General features: G+C 35.7%; 2 protein-coding genes across 4 annotated transcripts in view; one reads left to right on the top strand and one right to left on the bottom strand.

Annotated features, from left to right (window-relative positions):
• MRE11 (MRE11 double strand break repair nuclease) overlaps positions 1–10,565 on the bottom strand; it is a 52,996-nt gene extending 42,431 nt beyond the window's left edge. The window contains exons 1-6 of one of the 2 annotated variants that reach the window (XM_016206783.2): positions 10,469–10,565; positions 9,617–9,732; positions 7,848–7,980; positions 4,262–4,422; positions 1,374–1,461; positions 250–391 (exon numbers count right to left, since the gene is read on the bottom strand). In XM_016206783.2, the coding sequence (XP_016062269.1) occupies positions 250–391; positions 1,374–1,461; positions 4,262–4,422; positions 7,848–7,980; positions 9,617–9,636 (544 nt within the window). In that variant the 5' untranslated portion in view covers positions 9,637–9,732; positions 10,469–10,565. Of the gene's footprint in view, positions 1–249; positions 392–1,373; positions 1,462–4,261; positions 4,423–7,847; positions 7,981–9,616; positions 9,733–10,468 lie in introns of those variants that run through there. The other variant, XM_016206785.2, reaches the window with a different exon arrangement.
• A 409-nt stretch (positions 10,566–10,974) lies between these two features.
• Positions 10,975–23,198, top strand: ANKRD49 (ankyrin repeat domain 49). 2 transcript variants are annotated; one of them, XM_087821603.1, is made up of 4 exons: positions 10,975–10,994; positions 13,621–13,971; positions 15,396–15,582; positions 15,682–23,198. In XM_087821603.1, the coding sequence occupies exons 2-4, from the start codon at positions 13,714–13,716 to the stop codon at positions 15,855–15,857; spliced, it is 621 nt and encodes a 206-aa protein (XP_087677729.1). In that variant the 5' UTR covers positions 10,975–10,994; positions 13,621–13,713; the 3' UTR covers positions 15,858–23,198. The 2 variants fall into 2 exon arrangements, with proteins under 2 accessions (XP_087677729.1, XP_016062267.1); XM_016206781.2 differs by having other exon boundaries at positions 10,976–10,994; positions 15,396–23,198.
• The last annotated feature ends 177 nt before the right edge of the window (positions 23,199–23,375 follow it).

The raw sequence follows: 23,375 nt of genomic DNA, 5'->3' as shown, positions 1-23,375 counted from the left end.
ACAAAAAGAGATAGTAAAGAAAAAAATTTTTTTCACCAAATTTGCTATTAAAAATAAGTATCAGGTCTACTAGTCCTTATTAAATACTAAAAATATCTACCAAAACCTCCTATCATTTTTATAGTAACTCATAAAGAATATACATTTGCCTCACTTCTTCCCAAACAGCAACAAAGTTAACTCCAGAATCTGATTTCCCAGGTCCTTAAATAATTAAATAGTTATTGACATACAATAAAACCATCTTACCTAAGCCATAAAGAGCAATTTTTGTGCTTCCTTTTTGAAGCAAAACTGGACTAATGTCTATCTTCTCCACAGACATTGAACGTCCAAAATGATTTATAAATCCAGCACAACTTAAAACATCCAGAGCGCAGAGTGCGTCTGCCTACGCAAAATATTTTCAAAGTATATTAATGAATGTTAAAAAATAAGTAATCTGCATATCATATTAATACCTATTAAAGTATATTCCATATACTAGTTACAAAAACATACATTCTATATACTTGTTACAGAAACAGATTAACACAGTTTCTTCTCAAAACAAAACTACAATACTAAAAAGTTTTTGCTACCTTTTTTTCCAATTAGAAATGACTGCAATTGGAATCACACGCTAAATGCAAAGTGAACAACATTTCATCAAAACTTATAATGTCTTGGCCTGGCTGGTGTTGCTCAGTGGTTGAGTGCCAACCTATGAACCAGGAGGCCACAGTTTGATTCCCAGTCAGGGCACATGCCTGGGTTGTGGGCTCGATCCCCAGTAGGGGGCATGCAGGAGGCAGCCGATCAATGACTCTCACCACTGATGTTTCCCTCCTCTCCCTTCCTATCTCTGAAATCAGTATAAACATATTGAAAAAACAAAGTTATGATATTTTAACCAAGTAATAAGTGCTTTGTAATATTAAGGCCTCTTAAGATGTAGGGGGAGAAAGACTACATAACTACTGATTTATAATATTCATTACCAGATAAAACAAAAAGATATTTTCAGTTTAGGACCTCTATTATTACTTCCAAATAAGATGTAATAAGATCACCTAATTTACATTTAAAACTGTTTATGAAACAATCATTTCCTATAGGTAACTGTAAAGCATTATACAAATGACAGGTATTCGCTTATTGCTACTCCTGGTTATTTATTGTTAATCTCAGCACCAATGAAATAAAAGCATACCTCACACACCAATTGTTATTCCAGATTTTAAAAAATTATCTTAAAAGCAATGTAAAAGCTTCTATGAATAATAAAAAGTAAATTTGACTTTTGACTCTATTTTAATAAAAACTGCTTTCCACAGACAAACCAAATTGATCATTTCTGAAATTTCAACAAACTGTAAGAACCCAATAATTACCCCTGTGGGATCATCATGATTGCCATGAATACTAAACACTGGAATTGAAATGTTGAGATTGTCATCTTGGTAGTTCACCCATGGAAACCTTAAAAAATAAAAAAAATTTTAAAAAGGTAATTAAAGGTTCTGTAAGAGACAAAAGCCGTTTCCCCATTATCCTCCCCCAAAAAACAATGCAGTTATAGGCAAACTGGATGATCTAAGTTGGCAAATGACCACAAATTTGGAGCTTTAAAAAAAATAAAATCGTAGGCAACAATTCATTTCAAGTCAAGTCTGAAAATACGTCAAAGTACAACACTTTATTAAAGAAAACCCTACCATAAATGATGCAAGTGAATTGTATAAAACAGTGGTATATCTAATTAATGGGACGTTAATAGGTTTTCAAAATTTTAAAAGCCACGGTTTTTATTTGTAGAATGGGAAGGGCAAAAAACACATCCACTTTTAAAACCAAAAGACCTAGACTAAAAATTCCAGCTCTAACACTTACTATTTGTGCAAATTAAAAGTCTCCCACTCTTGTCCCCAGTTATCTAGCTCCTCTTCTTAGAAGCAAATGACATTAACAATTCCTAGTGTATCTTTGCAAAATTATCTTATACCTGTATAAGCAAATAAAGATACCTTTTTCCTTCTTACATAAATGAGAGCATGATATAGATTACTGCACCCTGCTTTCATCATTTAACATACTTTAGAAATCATTTTGTATCATACTTAAGGAGCTTCCTTGTGCTTTTCTGGCTGGACAGTACTCCATGGTATTAACTATTATAATGTGTTTAAGTAGTTACCTACCAATGGACATTTACAAATAGTGCTCGAGTCAGTGATCTTGTACAAAGCTGCCCTTGTAAGAGGACAGGAAAATGTCTAGAAGGGAATTACTGGGTCAAAGAACACATGTGCATTTATAAATGATAGATACTGCCAATTTCCCTCCATAGAGGACAGAAATACACATAATACAATGGCAATTCAGGGGAAAGACAGTTCACCCTTACTCCACCAACATAATACTTTATTATCAATACCAGTGGTTCTAAATACTAGCTGCACATCAGAGTTATCTGGGAAATCTTTTAAGAAATACCAATGCCCATGACACACTAAATGAGATTAACTGGACTGAAGACTGGGTATAAATAAGTATTTTTTAAGACTCCTAAGTAACTACAAGGTGCACCAGGATTACGAATCACTGATTTATGCCAATCTAATAGGAGAAAAACATTGCAGTATACTTCATTTTTTATTTTTCTTATGAATGAGCTTCATTTTATATCTTTCATATCCTTTTAATACGTTTAAATGCCACTTTATTTCCTTTTCTGTGAACTATGTGCATATTCTTTACCTATATTTTTTTATTAACTCATGGATTTTTTTATTGACTTGAAAGAACTATTTATCTACTGGAGAAATTAGACCTTAATTTGGAATTAGTTGCAAATATTCTTCCTAGTTGAACTCTCACTTTTGATTGCTTTGGGCAGTTTTTGCCAAGCAGAAATTTACTTTTACAAGACAAAAGTACCAATCCTTTCTTTTAAGGCTCCTAGGTTTGTGTCATACTTAGAAAAGCCTTTTCTACATCTAGATTTTCAAAAATTGTATAATAGTTTCTTCTAGTACTTTTATTGAATAATCCATATTTTTCATGGAGGTATGAGATGCCACCTTTATCAAATACTAATTCCTACATATATGGAGGCTACTTCTGGAATTCAGTATGTCAAATGGTCATAGGAGGCAATCTGAAAGAATACTCAAGTGGCTAAAGCTGATATAATTGATTACAAAAGTATTAAATTATAACCCAAAGGGCGAAAAATAAATTCATACCAATAAACACTTGAATTAGTTCCTAATGACATAGACAACTGAATGAATAAATAAATAAATAAATAAATAAATATAAATAGGAAACAAGGGACAAATCTTCCTTAATAAAGAATGCCAATCAATAAATGTAGAAAGAATGTGGAAAATAAAAAATCACCATGAGAACACCACAGTTGTAACTGCTAGCAGCAATGAGCTACTAATAGATATTAAAATCAGTGGACAGACTTGGACACCACCTTTACCAGGTGATCAAGGTTAACCACACCAATGATAAGCCATGTTGATAGCATGTACTCCTGATATGCTATGAGAAGGGCACTTCACCTCTGTGAGGAATATTCTTCCCCAAAAAGCATAATCCTAGTTTAATCATGAGAAAAAGCCAAAGTGAGGGGCACTCTATAAAATATATGACCAGTACACTTCAAAAGCATCAGGTCATAAGAGAGAGGAAAGATGAAAAACCAGCATATGCTGAAGAATAACAGAACATTCAACTAATGCAATATGGTATTTTTACACAATGTTTAAGAAAAAACATGAGTATCTTTATGGCATGGGGTTCTTGGTAGATATCATAAATAAGTCCCAAAAGCAAAAACCTTAAAAAAAACACGTATTTGACTACATCAAAATTAAATATTTCAGTCAACAAAAGGCACCATAAACAAAGCCAAAAGATAATCCACTGACTAGGGAAAAAATACACCACGCCTGACAAAAGCGAAGTATCTAGAATATATAGATAACTTCTACAAAGTCAGTAGCAATAGGCAAAAATCCCAATTTTTAAAATGAGCACAGGATATAAACAGAAGAGGATACCAAAATGTACAATAAAAATTCAAGAAGATACTCAGTCCCACAATTAAGGAATTATAAATTAATGATGTACAAGAAATTCAAAAAACTACATTTACTATGAAAATAAGTTATAATAAAGATGAAATATTCATTGTTAATGTGTTTGTGTCTTATATAGAAAATACTCTACAGAAGAAAACTTCACATAAGCACGTAAATATACTTACTTACTAAAACCAAAGTTGACTGATTGATCACTGATAATTTCAAACTGTACAGGACGATCACCCATGCAATATTTTCTTAATAACTCGAGGCAGCTATGTAATGTTTTTCTTGAGGGCTTATTTTCATGAAAAAGATCACCACCTAATAAAATAAAATCCACCTAATCAGCAGAAAAGTGTTAAAATTAGTATGTTTTATAGATAAAATTTCTCTATAGATGAAAGGGGTAGAAAAAATATATCATATAAAATGCTATTGTGTATGGAAATTTAAAATTTTATATTTTACTTATTCAAAGGAACTCCCAATCTGGTGATTAATCTGATTCCTATTTAGGTTCCTAGGCCACCTTCAAAAAAGCTATCTTCAAATGATAACACCAACTCTCTTACTGATGAACCCTAAGTGATTACATTTTTTCATTATTCAAATCAAGGATAAAGCTCACACTTTAATAGAACCTCTGAAAGAGATATCCAATTCAATTGAAATTATTCATTCCATTTATTCAACAATTATTTAGAGAGCTCCTACAGGCACTGGCAGCTGAGGAAATAGCAATTTACAAAATCAATAATGTCCCTGCCCTCATTAAATACTGACAATGTGCAATACCATGTACTATGCAAAGGATACAATGATAAATAAAATACAATCCCTATTCTAAAAATGTTCAAAATTTAATGGAAGAGACAAACTGTTATGCATTAGAGATAAGTCAGACTGACATGCACTAGAACGGATATGTAAACAAAGCAGGAGGTGACATTACAATGAATTCTAACCGAGGAAAGGAAGTTCCTCTGAGAACTGCGAGTCTGGGAGGGATTTGCCCACACGGTGGCACTATGAAGGATAAATGAGATTCTGAGGAAGAGCATTCTAGGAACAACCAGAGAGAAGGGGAAATCACACCAAATGAAAGTCCAACACTGACGCTTTCAAGAAGTGTCCAATCTACCTGAAGAAATTTGCAGTTCTTATTTACACGAAAGAACCCAGCAGCACAGATGATTATGAGCTATAGTGTGGGGGGGGAATACACCACCCCAAAATGTGCCACACTGAAATGGGGATTGTTTTGAGCTGAAGGTAATTAAGACGCAGCTGACTCAGGACAAGCATTTCTACCTTTTCCTTAACTGCCTAAAAGAATTTAGATAGACAGCCTGTATCAGGAAGAGAGCTGTTACCAGAGATAACTTTTTATAGCAGAAATTTATCTGCATTACCCAGCATTTGCTCTTCCCATCTTCCTGTGAACTGCCTTCTTCCCCTTTGGAGCTCGGCACCCTTAACCCCTTCTTTTGCTCATGATGGTATGTAAGCCTCAATTACCCGGCTATCAGGGATTCTCACGCTTTTATATATGAAATTTGTTTTCCTCCTGTTAATCTGTCAATGTAATTATCAGACCAGCCAAAGAACCTAGATAAGAAGGGATAAGTTTTCCATCCCTACAGCAGAGTCAGAGAAGCTTTCATAAAAATGTAGGATTTAAGCCAGGTCTTCAAAAATGAACATGATTTGAGTAAAGGAGGAAAATGATGGTAATCAAAGGCATAGAAGAAACAAAACAACAAATAAAAGACAATTTTAGGGAAGAAAGGAAAAGGGGAGTTGTTTAAATGGTATAGTTTCACTTCTGCAAGTTGAAAAGCAATCTAGAGACTGGTTATATAACAATGTGAATGTGTTTAACAATACTGAAGTGTACACTTAAAAAATGGTTAAGATGGTAAGTTTTACTGTCTGTACCTTACCAGAAGGAAAAACTTTTTAAAAATATATCTAGAAACTAGTTTGTGACTCCAGGGAACACTGAGAAGCTGTGGTATTCCTGCCAAAAGTGGATCTAATCATGAGGACATACCAGACATATCCAACTGAGGACTATTCTACAAAATAACTAGCCTGCACTCTTCAACAATGTCAGTCATGAAAGACACACACTACAAGAGACTAAAGAAATATGACAACTAAACATCTACCTGTCGCCCTATTGCTGTAACAGGCATTAGTGAGACAACTGGTAACATCTTAAAGTTACATAATGGTATTGAATCAATATTAATTTTCTGGTTTTGGTAAGTAAACTATTGTTATACATGCAATTTACTCTAAAATGGTTCAGAAAATTGTGTGTGCGTGTGTGTGTGTAAGCAAAGAGAGAATAAAGTAAATGTGGTAAAATGTAGGAAAATCTGGGTGAAGGGTAAGGAATTCTTTGTACTATTCTAGCAACATTTCTGTAAAACTGATAACGTTTCAAAATTAAAGGTTAAAAAACCCCACAAAACTCCAAGGAGTAGAAATAAGGCTGGTTAGATAGCATAGGCCCTACCAAATAGAAGACTTCAGAGTCAAGAAGAATTAAGGCAAAAAGTAAATATAATATGCATCTGAAAGTACCAGCATGGGGCTGTGAGGGGAGGGGGCAGTTAAACTTAAGGAATGCAGGGAAGGAAAACAAAATAGAAGAGAAGGAAAGGGCAAAGTAGAAAAAAAAGCTTATCTCCTTAAGGAAAGAAATATTTTAAGACCTAAGCATTGGGAAATAAAGGAAACAGGATTCTCTTGGGCCCTAGACTGACATTTCAACTGCTTGCTGGAATGTTTCTTTGAATGTCCTATTGGAATCTCCCAACTCAAATGGCCTAAATCAGAATTCATCACCTTCCCACAATAAAGCAGTACCTCTTCCTTATTTAAAACCTATTTCTATTATTGGTACCACCAATCACCCAAACTTAACACTTCACAGTCACTGTCATCCCCTTTTCCCTCATCTCCACCTCCTACAACTAATCAATCAAAGAATGCAAATCCTATCTTTGGAATATCTCTTGCATTCACTTCCTCTTTTCTATCCCATGCTACCACTTTTAAAAGGCCTCAAACTGGTTTCCAATTCATGCTCCAAGTTGCCAGAAGACTTTGTACTGAACTAGGTACAAACTCCTCCATCTGGCGTTTGAAGTGCTCCTTAATGCAGTTCAAATCACGTTTCTGGTCCTTCAAGGTGATTTCTAACAAGCACGTGGTCTACCAGTGAGCTGACCAGACCTGCTGTTCCCTTGACATACCTCATATTGCCTCACCTCTGTGCCCTTCCTCCTGCTTCCTGTGAAATGTACTTTCTTCATGCTCTTCACCCATCAAAAGCCTAAGCTAAATGCCACCTCCTTCACTGAACTCATCTTGATATCCTCATCTAAATACCATCTCTTCCTCCTCTAAAATCCAGAAAAGACTCTTATCACATGTGACCCTGCATCTGAGCATTTTGGAAATTTGTCTTATTTTGCATTTGGCTGGTATATGTTCTTTGAAAATAGAAACTATGACACTTCTACACTCAGAAAGTACCCCATCAATATTTGTAAATCTTTACAGATTATTTTCAAAAGTAGTTCCTACTTGAATTAAGGGCACAAAACACACAAAACCTACTTTGGGTTTTTAGTATATTGATATTTAAACAGGCAATGTAAGCAGATAAGCATATAAAACAAACCTCTAATTTTAAGAAGAAAAAAGAGCCTGCTGAGTAAGAAAACACTAAAAAACATTAACCAAACTTACTTCATTTTCCTGGGCAAGTCTTAAAATTTCATCAAGTGTGGCAAATGTATCGTTTCCTCTGACTGCATCTTTCTCCATAAATCCCAGATGAATGTCAGTTGCAACTAAGATTTTAAATGTATTTTCATCATCACTGTATTAAAAAGGAAGAAATGTTTCAATATAATTCATTAAAAGAATGTTCAAGTAAGTTGACACCTAAATTTATAAACCAAGTAACAGCAGCTATGGAGTAAAATCACTTTTCTAGTCTTAAACTAAGTCTGAAAATTTCAAGTATTTGAAAGTGTTTTCCTGTCACATAGTCTGCCCACCACTAATTCAACTCAGAATAAATGTAGTGAATTGTTAGAAGATCTGTGACTGCTTCAAAAATTTATAACCTTGTCACCACCAGTTTTATACACTCATTTGTACCCTGCACCTGAAAGCTTTATTGTTTTCCTATTCTGTTCCATAGCAAAAACCCAAGAGGATTTGACACCATATCTAAACTTGCTATTTATCCACTTTGCACTCCTCCAGAAAAAATTAGAGTTAGCTGGCTAATTTTAAAAGCCCTTCCTCTTACTTTGTAAGTAGATTCTATGCTAATAAATTAGTAACTTACATTCAGGCCCCTAAAGTTGCTTGTTTGCCTCTACTCTCTATACAAAGTTAGCGTCTTGTTAACAGATTTGGCCAAGAAACAAAACAGATTTACAATTCCATTCAAATCTGGTAGTAGTCAAAGTTACTTTCATGTGAAGCAGCAATGTAATAGTTATTAATACTCTCTTACTGTACCTTTTAACATTCTTTAAAATACTTTTGTACTAGGATCTCAACTGGCACATGTAGAGTTATCTATTGCTATCTCTCAAAAATAAGAAGGCTAAACACAGAGAAATTAATTGATTTATTGCACAACTAAATGTTACAAACAGGATTAAAACCCAGTTTTAAAATTCAGGCTATTTTTCACTAAACCATAATGAATATATATACACATATATATGTATATAATTCAAATCTTTACATGCAAGAGACTCTTCCAGAAAAGATTTCCCTTCAGAAACTTTAAAAATGATATGCACACAGTTCTAACTGCTATGTACACACAGGTTGGTTTGAATACTTTCAGCTCATATTACTATCTTATGCTTCCACAGTAACTTAATAAGTATTTTCATATGATTCTCTCATTTAAACACCAAAATTAATCTGAGAAAGGCATTTTTATTCCAATTATACAAATGAAGAAACTGAGGCAAAGTTCAGAAAATTGCTAACTTGCTTAAGGTCACACAGTATTAACCAAGGAGTTAAAACCAGGGTGAAAGACTCCAAACCTAAAGCTCTTTCCACATAACTTTTTCCTGTCCTTTAACTTATTTTCATTTTACTCAAAATCATTTCCAATTTATTCAATACTAGAGCAATTTACTCCTCTAAAAATCTGCTTCAACAAACTTGCCTTGACCAGTAAAACTATCATGAAATCTCAAGATTTATAGCTCCAATATTTTGACAAACGTACGAACATAAACTTACATATAGCGACATGATCATACTGCAAGACCCAATCTACAACTGCATAGCATACCATCTTTCAGTTAATAAGCACATAGTATGAATTTTTTTAAATCCAAATATTCTTTTTGATGACTTCTGTTCAGTCAAGCTAATTACTGCTAATTTATTAAATATGTTTTCTTTTGGGGTAATTATAGTTGATGGTCTTTAGAAACCCAAAGCAACAAAAAAGATTCCAGAAGACAGGTGCTTACAGGGCATCTGCAGGACTCATTTCTCTGGTCAGTCCAGTTCCTCTAGGACCAGTTTTCTCTCCAAGTAATCCCTGGTCCTGCGCTCAAAAGTCAGAAAACTCACTCGATTCCAAATTCTAAAAACAAAATCATATTATTATAAAACACGCATTTTAAAAAAGCAGACTGGCAATAGTGAAAGTCTCATTTTCATCCAAGCACCTACTGTGCTTTTAAAGAGCTGCTAGGAATAGAAAATAGCACATCTCTAGTGCCATTCTGGTTTCACCATCATGATTAAGCTTATCTCCTATGTCCCTTTTCCACGCCCTAGGGGAAACCGTTAAAATAATGAGCAAAAAGTGGTCCTGGTTTAGCACACGAACAACTCTGAACGTGCAGAAATGTTCAAGGTGCTTGCACAGGCTACTCTGGAGCATGGAGGCGACCCCGTACTTACTGCTCAGACACCGAATTTTTAGAAGAACGGACTAGTTTGGAAACCAGTGGAAATAAACAGAAACACGTGGTCTGCGGAGAAACACCTTCAGCCGCCGGCGGAACAAAAGGCCAGCGTTTTGGGAGACGAGCAGCTGCCACCGCCAACCTCCCCCACGTCCACATTCCCAGCGCCTGGGGATTCAGGCCTCAACACGCCCCCACCACCGGACACTGAGAAGCATAACGCGGACACCCCCCGACCCCCGCCCCAGCCACGACTCCTCCCCAGCCCACTCGGCCCTACTCAGAGGGTCAGTCCACTCTGGGCTTCCGCCCGGGACCCTGCACATAGAGGAGGCGGGTACGACTCCTAAATTACCCCACACTTAAGACTTCCAAAGCCACACCCTGGGGACCGAGGCTGTCTCTTACCCGGGAAGAAGGCGTGAGGTTCTCCAGCAGAAAAGCAACAGTCCGGCCTCAGCTAGCCTCTGAGAACCTGAATAAGGCGCGAGAGAAAGCCAGCCCTCTCTTGCGTGCGCGCCCTATACCTCATTGATGACGTAGGCGCGTCAAGTCCTCTTCGGCTCTCATTGGCTGTCGAGTGCCGGGAGGGAGCTGGGAAAGCAGCAGCGAGGTCCCGCCCCCGTATAGGAGCCAATCCCAAGCAGCCCACGGGACGAACCCCGGAAGCGAGGTTTGCGGCGGCGAAATCCCGTCTCCGAGGTGGGTACCTCTTCCTTGCTCCGTGCCAACCCTTTGTGGTCGCTTTGTGCCACCGGAGAACTCCTGGGCCCGTAGGAGCGGGTCACCTGCCGACCCCGGCCGCGTCGCAGGTTCTCGGTGGGGCTGGAGCCGGTACTCTACTCTTGAGGGTTCCGCAGGCCGCAGGAGCGACTCGGGGCCTGAGAAGTGACCACTGGTGCGGGAGGGCCGGGAAAGATGGAGCATTCAGATGGTCAGTTTCACAAGCCTTTCCCTGCTTCCTCGTAGCCCTTGACCTCCGATTTAGCACATCTGTATTGCTTTGTGCTGACAGCAATAGAATCTAGTGCAGTCAAAAAAGAATGTGAAACTTTTGATTTAGAAAATCTGGGCTTTCAGTTCTGTTGAAGTTCCTTAATCCAGGGCAGATTGTTTTAATCTATTCGAACCTCAGCTCCTTCACCTGTAAATTGGGGTTTGTGCCCCGTCTGTCACTGAGTTGTTTGTGAATGTTCCCTTTAGGTTAAGAAACACCCTATTTCTTCCCAGTGCAGTATCATTAAGTAAGAATCCTGATTGATTTTTAAAATCCTGAACCAGGGAGATGTACCTGGGTTTAACTTTTTAAAATTAAATGCCCCAAGAAAATGCTTTGTGTAACTTATTGTCTCTGGAGCAGGAAATTCAAAATTTATAAAAAGAGAGCCTTTGTAAAAACGAGAGGTGGCCCATGAGATCTGTGCTATAAGTGGATACTATTAACAAATGAATTTTATGTTATTTACTGGTACTTATTGTTTCATGAATTGGTGTATGGTCATTTTTGTGTTGCAAAGTTCAGGGAATAGTTTGAGAATAAAGAAAAAAGTGAAAAGTTTTTTAAAAAAACAATTCTGATAGTGTCTGAATAGGCTGACTAGCTGGCAGGCCTTGGAAATTCTTTAGTAAAATCCTTACGTTACAATGAAGTAACGGACCCAGAGAAGGTACTAGTCGTGAGTGATAGATTTAAACTCAAGTTTAATGCTCTTGGCACTAGTAATAAAATCTAATACTGCATTAGGAGAGCATATTATTAAACTTGTAAAATTAAGTAGAAAGAAATAAGTATCTTAGAGGCATGACTAACTCTCTAACTTCTCAGAATTCATTCCAGTCAAAATCAAGTGACAGGGCTTTAACTATATTTAATTCTACAATATTTCTTAATGACTGCTATATGTAAGTGGAACATAAATATAAGTTAAAAATAGTCCTTATACTTAAATTTATTATTTTTTAAGAGGCCAAAACAACAAAATTAGTAGTGAAATAAGAATATATAGCACAAAACAAAAAGAATTTGAGAGAGATCTAATTTAGAAGATTAAGAAAGACTTAATGAAAGAAACATCTGAGAAGGGCCTTGAAAGAGAAGAATTCAAACAAATATAGTTGAGAGGCTGAAAAATGGTATTTTTTAAAATGTATTTTTCTATTACTACTGACATACAATAGTGTTTATATTAGTTTCAGGTGCACAACATAGTGATTTGACATTTATATACCTTACATAGTGATCACTCTGATAAGTAGAAGTGGTATTTTTAAAAATCTATTCTCATTTTCTTTGATTGGTTCAAGTTTAATATGCTGTGTAACTCTTTAAGCTGATACTGGTTTATAAATTAATATGGCAGCCTAGCAAAATAAGCATCACTTTCTTCTCTAATCCCTTAGGACTGGGTTAATTATGGCACTCCAGAATACTCACTGTATCTGGATATGGTCCTATCGTAGCACTTATCCTGCTGCTTTGCCAGTCACTCCAACTTGATAGTAAGCTCCTTGAGGTTAAGATGTGAATCTTGTTCATTATTGAATCCCTGTTCCCAGAGACAGGCGCATACCAGGCATTCTATTCATATTTGTTAAATGAAGGAGTGAATGACAGCCAAAATTCAGTTTCAAAACAAGAAGCTAATTAAGAACTATAGTTATCTATCATGAATAGGACTATTTCTTAAGCAGTGAATTTTCCCAAGCCAGAAATTATTAAAGTAGAAACAGGAAAACTATTACAGATGTCATGATAAACATATCTGCACTGATGAGAGATTGGGACACCTCTCCTTTGGGGGCTATTCTATCTCTAAGAATCCCTGATTCTTTTAAGTAGTTTTTTGTTTAGAAGTGTTTGTTTCTGTTCTATAGTATCTATGTGTCTAGTTTATAAAAATGTGTCTGTTTTGCCCCAGCCAGTGTGTCTCAGATACTCCGTTGGGGCTCATAGGGAAGACAGCCAATCGATGTTCTCTCTCACAGTAACGTCTCTCTCTCTCTCTCTCCTCCCCCCTCTAAAATCAATATGCATATCCTCAGGTGAGGACTTAAAAAAATGTGCCTGTCTTTATTAGTTATAATTTAAAAGCTTCATTCATTTATAATTCTTAGCATCATACAATAGTTTCTAAACCAGTAGGTTCAAAATAAATACAGGCATACCTCGGAGATATTGTAGTTTGGGTTTCAGACCACCACAATGAAGTGAATGGTAATATTTTTGCTGGTGGAGTGTCTGGCCTTCAATTTGTTTTAAAAAAAAAGAAAGAAAGAAAAACATCTGTGAAGCATAATAAAGTAAAGTGCAATGAAAGGAGATATGCCTGGACAATTATAACCACTTAGTAGAAGAAAACAACAAAAAAGAAGTATTAGGTTATTAAAGATACAAATAACTGAAATCTATCAGCTCTAACATATAGTGAATATAAAGCGTATCAATAAACACCAAAGAGTTTAGATAGGGTTTATTTGTATGTGTTTGTAAGACTTATCTATGCTGTTTTGATAAAGCCTCGATTAATGTTTTGCTAATAATATTTTGTTTGTGTTTTCAGATCTTGATGAATAAAATAAAGCAGACATAATTCGCCTCTAAAAAGATTATACTCTGGTATTTGAAGTGCTGTGTGTCTAGAATAGTAGTAAAAATGGAAAAAGAGAAAGTAAACGATGATGGACAACCAGACCCAGAGAATTCCTTGGACTTTTCTGAACACTTTAACCAACTCGAGTTGTTGGAAACACATGGACACCTTATCCCCACTGGTACCCAAAGCCTCTGGGTAGGGAATTCTGATGAAGATGAGGAACAAGATGAAAAGACTGAAGAGTGGTATCAATTGCAAGAAAAAAAAATGGAAAAAGATCCAAGCAAATTGCTTCTTTGGGCTGCTGAAAAAAATCGGGTAAAAAAACAAAAAACAATTAAGGAAGAAACCATAATATAATAGGAAAAGTATTAAATTTGGAGCCAGAAGACCTGTCCTTGAAACTGTTTGGTTTGTAACTGGGCAAATCCTACTGATTTTGAACCTCTATTTTCTTATCAGTAAAAATGGCCGTGCCCTGCCAGTATGGCCCAGTTGGTTGGGTGTCCTCCCGTGCACCATTGGGTTGCCAGTTCGATTCCTGCTCAAGACACATGCCCAGGTTTCAGTCTTGATCCCCAGTGTGGGGCATGCAGGAGGCTGCCTGTCTGTGTTCCGCACTCACATCAGTGTACTCTCTCTCTCTCCCTCTCCTTTCCTCTTTAAAAATTTTGAAGAAAAAAAACTGACCACTTTAATACCTAACTCTTTTATAACAGGGTTTGGGGATCAAATGAGGCAGTGTACATGAAAGCACATGGCAAGCTACAGAGTCAAATTAGGTATTGGGGGGCTTTAAGGATAATTCACTATAAAGATCACAAGCAATCATCTGTGTTTTTTAATTATTTCTATTAAGGCATTAAGATCATCCTAGAAACTATTATTTAGGAAAGGAAGGATGGGAACTAACATTTATTGGATACCACATATATATACCATATGCATTATTATATTATTTGATTAAATCCTTGTATGTCTCTAAAGATAGGTAATATTATTACCTTTTTAGATTAAGAAATTGAGATTCAGGAGTATTAATTTGCCCAGGATCATCCAAATAGGATGATTCTACTTAACGTCAAAAGCCTATTCCCATGTAGCCATTTCTGCCTCATTTTACTAAGTTCCCTGGTGTCTTTTAGTAAACTAATAACTAAAATGTCTTGCATTTTTTTTAACTGTCTAACCCAATGGCCCACCACAAGGCCATTGACCAAACTGAAAGTCACTTCCTAAAAATATGTCTAAAGTTGTTTTAGAAGGAATTGAGCTCTTTAATCTCTAGATGTCTTTGTTACCATTACATTTTGATAAGTTTATTTTTTTAAAGTTTTATACATTATGTACGTTGGTGTGCTACTCCTACAGAAAAATCAGTCTGTTATTTTGTTTTCTTTACAGATGACATATAAAACTTTAAATACAATTATAGCCTGTATTATTTATCTAGGACTAAAGCTTTGGTGCAAGGAGCCTTAATTAGACCAGGAGTAAATATATAGTTTGATATTCAGAGAATCACATTCTTAGAATCAGCAGTTTATGGTTAACACAAACTTGTTCATTCTTAAATCAATTGCCCTCTCTCCTCCAAAAATGAAATCTTATTTTAATTTAAAGTCATCTGCTAACAAGTTTTTATTTAACTTAATTAAATCTAACATCACTCAAGTTTAATTTCCTCAATTTACTGTTTAGTTTTGAGTTAGGTTTTTCGAAGTTCTCTTTTTTCTTTTCAGCTGACTACAGTGCGGAGACTCCTTTCTGAAAAGGCCACTGATGTGAACACTAGAGACGAGGATGAGTACACCCCTCTTCATCGAGCAGCCTACAGTGGACACTTGGAGGTTGTCCGCGAGCTCATTGCGCAAGGAGCAGATGTTCATGCAGTGACTGTGGACGGCTGGACACCCCTGCACAGTGCTTGTAAGTGGAACAATACTAGAGTAGCTTCTTTCTTACTTCAGCATGATGCAGATATCAATGCCCAAACAAAAGGCCTCTTGACCCCCTTACACCTTGCAGCTGGAAACAGAGATAGCAAAGATACCCTAGAACTCCTCCTGATGAACCGCTACATCAAACCAGGTCTGAAAAACAACTTGGAAGAAACTGCATTTGATATTGCCAGGAGGACAAGTATCTATCACTACCTCTTTGAAATTGTGGAAGGCTGCACAAATTCTTCACCTCAGCCTTAATGGTTCTAATCATTTAGTACCAGTGCCTCCTTTCTGTGAGATGTCAGAAATCCCCATAATACAAAGTTGACATCAAAAGTCTTACTACAAAAATTCAGTGGTACTCATTATATCCTTCCAAGTGAATTGCCTGACCTTGATGTCAAAATGTATTTGAAAGTTGTTTGGTTATATCTATAATGATTTCTGTAGAATGTGTGATTTTTATCGAAAAAATTTTACTTATACTTAAAATTTTGTCACAGGTTGTACAGAAAACTAGTGATATTTTTGGTGCTGATCCAAGAAAACTGTATTTTTAAATATCCCTATCCTGAATTTTTGTTGAGTACTTAGTATATTGACATGTATTTTTATAAGGTAAGGTAACTCAGAATTCAATTTAAAAGTCTTAAATGTACTGGTGCAGTTCAGCTGTCATGTCTTTGTTACTATAGCCATTTGCTTTCACTTTAAAGCATAAGAACTAGCATATTATAGTGACTTGAATCTTCCTAAGTTAATAAAATCAAGAACCTAGATCTTTGTCTTGAGAACCTTGACCATTTTCAGGAAAGTAGTTAGCTGGGTGTTTAACCCCTGGAAGTTATATACTGCCTCCTGTACCACAAGTCACACAGTCCTACCTCACCCTGATCCACCTACATACTCCTTATTCTACTGTGAGTCAGCATGACTTTAGGACATGCCCACAACTACAGCTTGGTCTGCGAGATAATATGTCTGCTACCCCACTGGTTTTACCTGCCTAATCCTGCTGATATGGGCACAGCTCATGTAGCCTGTCAAGTTCACAGGAAGTACTGATTTTCCAGGGTCCTCATTTTATACAAACCATTCAAAGGCCAAGTGACAAATGAAAAGGAATTCTAAGAGTGAGGGGATGATTATTATATCGGGGCTAGAACCACACAGTGGCTCAGGCTTTTTAAAAAAGCCACAATGTGGATAGTGACAAAAGCATAAATATATTCAAAAAAATAAAAGTTTCAAACAAAAAAGGCATGAGTTCTTTTTTTAACTGTATATAGCTTCCTTGAATCCACAGCATATTTATTCATCCAGCACACATTTATTTAGTATCTACTCTCTCAGTCTCTCTAGCAGTGGTTTCCCGTTGACTACCTAGCCCTTCTGGGCCTATTCCCAAAGGCTTTTCTCTTCTCCACACCAGAACTAACACTAGACAGAGGGCACTAAACTAGTGGCCCTCTATTTCAGTTAAACATCTGCCAGGGTCTGTCTATTTTGAGCCAGCCCTTTGTGACCTGATCACCCTAGACTAAGTAATAATGTTATTTAATCAAATATGTGTGGCAGTTTTTAGATTAGAACAAAATTGGATGATCTCTGAAAAGTATAGGATCTCAAGAGTTGGGCGAACTTCACTTATTTTGTGATATCTGGCAAGGAGATGCCTGGGTTTCAGAGTACCAATATCTATGATACAAGGGTTTTGGCAGAAAGTGAGGGTTGCTTTCTGTTTTATCTGGCCCAATTTAGTGATACCATATGACAGGTACAGCTAACAGACTGACAGTACAACAGGACCCCTTCTATCCCAGTAAACTGCTAAATGAGGCTGCCTAGTTATCTGGAAGGCAAAGGGCACATGGCTCTTTCTTAATTGGGAATGAGTTGCATCCATGATACAAGCTTTCCACTTAGATATAGGGCCAAAGAACCGCCTTTTTTCTGATCAGGAGTTGAGTTGAGATGTAACTACTCCCTGGTTTTCAGGCCTCAACACTCAACTAGTGCTTGGAAATCCCTTCCATCCCTGAGGGCAGAGTTTATATAGCTTGCTTCCTTTATACTTTTCTTAGCAGTTACTGTACTCTGTCTACAGAAGGCATTCACTAATCATACTTTTGACTATATTACTTACCTGTACTTTCTAGTTTATTTTAAGAAGGCTAAATAGCTCAATTTGCAAACAAAATTTTCTCTTATCTTGTACAGTTTATCCAAAGACTTTAAAAAAAAAAAAAATCTGTGATTTTCATAACTAAGGCCTTAATTGTGATTAACATATATGCCTAAATAGGTGACTTTTTGTCATTCTTTAAGGGACACATAATAATTCATAGGCCCACAGTGAAATTAATTGGCTTTGTGGGGGGCGGGGGGTTAATCTTAAATACAATTCTCTGGAGAGCTTTCTGGCTCACAACCTACCACAGTGACAGGATTTAGAGTCTTTATTTTATGGATGTGAAAGCATCCATTTATTTCTATTCACTGGCATCTATTACCATATCCACCACTATGCTAGAATGTCATGATCAGAAGAGGCCCAGAGAAGTAGCACTTGCTCTGAGACTTCTGTTCCATATCAAAATGAAACCTCTGTATCAATTCTTGATTCCTGACCAACACATACACCACCTTCACCCTGCCCAAAATGGCTCTAGGAATTGATGGAACTGGGAGGTACAAGATATGATCACAGTCACTGATTATGCCGTGTGCTCTAGCCTCTCTGTAGGATGATCAGATGACCATTCAACCTGTGCAATAGCAAGTGCTTTCTCTCAAGGGAATTTAAGATCTTTGTTTATTAAGTTTAGAAGACAGTAAGTTAAGAAGGACTGAGTAAATATTGATTATTTAAATTCCTGAAAATTTTCCTTTGAGACCATAAAATTTTACTTCTGGGAACCTAAGTAGAAATCATCTAAATCAGAGCTATCACAAAGAAACATAATGCGAGCCACATATGTAATTTTTAGTTTTTTCTAGTAGCTACATTAAACAAAAAACAGGTGAAATTAATTTTAATAATACGTATTATTTGATCTAATAAATCCAAAGTATTTCAACATGAGATACATATTTTAAAATTATTGAGATATATTTCCTTTTTTGGTAGTGTAAGTCTTCAAGATACAGCGTGTGTTTTATGGCACATCTCAGTTCAGAGTAGCCCCATTCGACTAGTGGCTCCTCTATTGAACTGGGCAGGTCCAGACACCTGAAACATTCCTTGGAGGCAGAGCAGAATAGCGAGGAGGAACATTAAACTCTGAGCCAGACAAATCTGTCTTCAAATACTGATTGCCACTTGTGTGTGACGTTGAGCAAATAAACTGTTTTCTCATATGTAAAATGGAGATAATATCTATCATATTACAGTTTTATAAGGAATAAATGAGCTATAATGTGGATAAGGTACCTATGACATGGTAGAAATGAGGAAATTGGGCTTATGGAGGTTAAGTAAATCGCCCATTGTCATTAACTAAGTTTCCAGAAAGCTCACATTTAAATATCATAGCTTTTCATCTGTGGTGGCCTTAAATGTTAATATCCATGTATCACCAGTTAGTCTATCAAATAATCATAACAAAAATTCTGTTTTCTTTAGTATCATTTTTATGTAGTTTATAGTAGTGTTTAAGATATTAAAATTACCATTATTGGGATGAAATTGCACTTTATGGCATAAAACATAAATAAACAAAAGTTTCATTAAATTAGAAGCTCCAAAACAATTTTTAGAAAGAAAAATAGCCCAGCTGGTGTGGCTCAGTGGTTGAGCATCGACCCATGAGCCTGGAAGTTACTGTTCAAGTCCTACTCAGGGCTCATGACCTGGTTGCAGGCTCAATCCCAGAAGGGAGCATGCAGGAGGCAGCTTATTGATGTTTCTCTCTCATCATTGATGCTTCTATCTCTCTCTCCCTCTCCATTCCTCTCTCTGAAATCAATAAAAACATATTAAAAAGAAAAAGTTGGGGGATTTATACAACCTGATCTCAAAACTAAATGTGAAACAGTTCTAAGACAGTGTGGTAATGGTAAATAGACATATATAGATCAATAGAACACAGTCTAGAGATAGATCCAGATATAAATGATCAATTAATGTTTGTCAAAGCTTCTAAGGATTTCAATAAAAAATAAATAGTGCTAGAACAACTGAATATCTACTTGGGGGGAATTAATTCATTTATAGACAGCAGAGCAGTGGTTGCCTGGTGACAGGGACAGAAGTGGGACTGGAAAAGGGCAGGAAGAATTTTTTTGAAGTGGTGGAGATGTTCTATATCTTCATTGTAGTGGTAGTTGTGCAGATGTACACAGCTGCCCAAGTCATTAAATTAAATGGAATTAAATTTTTACACTAAATGGAATTAAGTTTTTGTACCTTATTCTTCAGTAAAATTGATTTTTAAAAGTAGGTACACAGCCTGGCCAGACGTGGCTCAGCACTTGAGCATCAACCTAGGACCCAGGAGATGGCGGTTGGATTCCCGGTCAGGGCACATGCTCGGGTTGCAGGCTCGATCCCCAGTCCAGGGCATGCAGGAGGCAGCCCATCAGTCACAACTCTCTCATCATTGATGTTTCTATCTCTCTCCCTCTCCTTTCCTCTCTCTGAAATCAATAAAAATATATTTAAAAAAAAAAAAAAAGTAGGTACCCAGCGATGACTAATTTCATTCTTTTGTTATTTTCCACAGCAAGTAGGGACATAGGAGGATCTCTTCACCAAATTTTACAGGTATATCTTTCTCGAGGCTACAGAGTCCTATGAATTATCCAAAAAATATATAGATTTCACCAATTCACTGGAATTTTAAAGTCCCAAGCAAAAAGCCCTTTGTAATTGGAAGGAGAAGTTTCTCCATTAAATGGTAGAGTAGGAAACAAAATAATTGCCCCAAAATAGTCCATTTGACAACACTCAACAAGTTTGAAAAGATGGCTTAATTATTATAAGAAGGATTTTGTTGGCTTTTAAAATAATTTAGAACAGGAATGTTAGAATCTGTGATACCTATGTGATTATAGCATCTACTTTTCTGGAGGAAAAACAATAGCTTTAAACATCTATTGTTATTCATTTGCCTTGTTACTAAGCAGAAGAAAAAACTGAAATCACTTCTGGAGATGTGTTCAAAATCTATAGAATTAAACACAAAATGTAAAAATGAATCCACTAGTTTTTACTAATGTGCTGCTAACTAATACAAAGTAATATAGTAACAATTCAATTTATAACTTTTCACTAGAAAAATTTAGTCTTGGGTTTTGCCTCCATCTATTGGGCATATTGGTGTTTTACATTTAATTAAAATGAAAATAGGATAAGCCATTCTGATGTTTTTATTCAATTTTAGTTTTTTTGAATAAAAAAGGAAAGAAAATGGTAACTATATTTTCCGTATAAAACAGTAAATTTTATTCTTTTATCAGTAATTTTTCCCCAAAAAGATTTTAGGTGGTGTATAATTGAAAACACATACAATAATTGGAAATAGAAAATCAAAAGCCATTTAGGAGAAAGAAGGAAATAAACCACCTAAATTAACATAGTTACTGCAACTGACAATTAAATTATCTCCAAGCTTTTTGATACTGGATACAAAAAGAGAAAAACAATAATTACAGAATTCCTTTTTATTTGATCAAAGTCAACACTTTTTTACAAGTAAAAATTTCAGACTAATTTTTTTAAACTAAAATATGCTCAATTTTTGTATCATTTTGTAGAGGTATAGAAAACAGTAAAGTCAAGAAATCCTAATAAATTCTACAAAGTGAACACACCCGTATAACTAAACCCAGATCTAGATACAGAACACAACCAGCACCCCAAAGTCTGCTTTGTGCTTCCTCTCAGTGCTCCTTCAAAGGTAACAACTATTCTAATTTCTATCACCATCATTTCATTTTGCCTAATAAATGGAATAATTTATTATGTTTACTTATGTGTTTGTTTCTTTCACTCAACATTATATATGTGAGATTCATCCATATTTTTGCATGTAGCAGAGGTGGTTTTTTTTATTGCTGTAGAGTATACTGTGATATGAACATACAATACTTTATAAGTATATTTTGTTGATTTTTGAAGGGCCTTTGCATTGTTTTTAGTTTGGGTCTTTTATGAATAGTGCGGGCATAAACATTCTAGAATATGGTTTTGGTGTGCCCTTTTGTGTAACCTAGTGTGTGTACCTAGTGTTAGGGCTGTTAGTCCATAAGAAATACTTATATTCTATTTTAGTAAAAATTGTCGAAACAGTTCTCCAAAGTGGTTGTACCAATTCATACTCTTAGCAACAATGAATGAGAGTTCCAGTTACTCCATATCCTGCAAACCCTTCTCACTGCCACCTCGTGTGTGTGTGTAATGGCCATTCTAATAAGCATGTAGTAATATTTCATTGGACATTTAATTTTCAATTTCCTGATGACTGATGATGTAGAGCAAATTTTTTAGATGCTGATTGGCCATCTGGATCTCCTCTTTCGTGAAGTACTTGCTCGTCTTTACGTTCTTACTGGGTTGTGTGCCCTTATTGATTTGTAGGAGTTTTTTATATAGTCTAGATACTAGCCATCTGTTAGATATATGGATTGCAAAAATGTTCTCCCAGCCTGTCGCTTGCCTTTTCACTCTCTTAATGAAAAGAACATCCTAATTTTAATGACTTCTAATTTATCTATTTTCATTATGGTTAGTGCTTTTTGTTTCCTATTTAAGAAATGTTTGCCTTAGGTCATGAACATATTTTTTCATTATCATCTTATAACTTTAGCATTTTACCTTTCCTGCGATAATTCATTTTGAGTTGATATTTGTGTTTGATGTGTGGTAGGAGTCAAGGTTTACTTTTTCCCATATTAATATCCAACATATCCAAAACCACCACCACCACCACCACCACCCCCCCCCCCACACACACACACACACACACTACATTGCAGTGACACCTTTGTCAGATACCTGGCGATCATATACGGTTTGGTCTGTTTCTAGATTCTCTATTTTGTTCCATTGACCTATCTTTCTTCAATGTCACAGTTTTTAAACTGTAGCTTGACAGTCTTGGTATCTGGTAGTGTAAATATTTCCACTTTGTTTTTATTCTTCAAGATTGTTTTTGCCATTCTTCGCCCTTTGCGTTTACTTTTCAGTTTTAGAAATCCCTTGTCAATTTCTGTCTTTAAAACAACCCTGCTAAGATTTAGATTGGAGTTACAGATCAATTTGAGGTCAGTTAACATCGTTATAATAATGTGTTACAATTCTTGAAAAAAATATATTCCTCCGTTTGTTTAGGTATTCATTAATTTTTCTTGATAATGTTTTAGCTTATTCAGGTGCAGTTCTTTTTTTTCTTAGATTTATTCTTATGTATTTGGTGGGTTTTGATGCTATTATATTTTCTATTGATTTGTAAATTTTATTATTTCTTTGTTGACTGTGTGTCCAGTGACCTTAATAAATGTACTCTATTAGTTTGTCTATACATTCATTTGAATTTCCTATGTGCACAACCATGTTGACTGATAATAAAAAGTTTAATTTCTTCCTTTTAAAAAAAATTTAATGCAGTAAATTACACTGCTTGATTTTCAAATGTTAAACTGCATTTCTAGAACAATCACAACTTTATTATAATGTATTATCCTTTTTTTAACATGCTAGGTTATATTTGCTAATATTTTAATATTTGAAGCAGTCTTCATGAGGAACCTATACTTTTCCCTTTTTTTGTAGTG

Source organism: Miniopterus natalensis, chromosome 11 (genome assembly GCF_054644295.1).
Source record: "Miniopterus natalensis isolate mMinNat1 chromosome 11, mMinNat1.hap1, whole genome shotgun sequence".
NCBI classification, from domain to species: Eukaryota; Metazoa; Chordata; class Mammalia; order Chiroptera; family Miniopteridae; genus Miniopterus; species Miniopterus natalensis.
This window is presented reverse-complemented; position numbering and strand designations above follow the sequence as displayed.

Bases quoted from the DNA above. Each gene is read 5' to 3' on its own strand.
- ANKRD49 (XM_016206781.2), top strand. From the start codon at position 13,714: ATGGAAAAAGAGAAAGTAAACGATGATGGACAACCAGACCCAGAGAAT. The intron at 13,972-15,395 runs GTAAAAAAACAA...TTTTCTTTTCAG, and splicing joins GGGCTGCTGAAAAAAATCGG to CTGACTACAGTGCGGAGACT.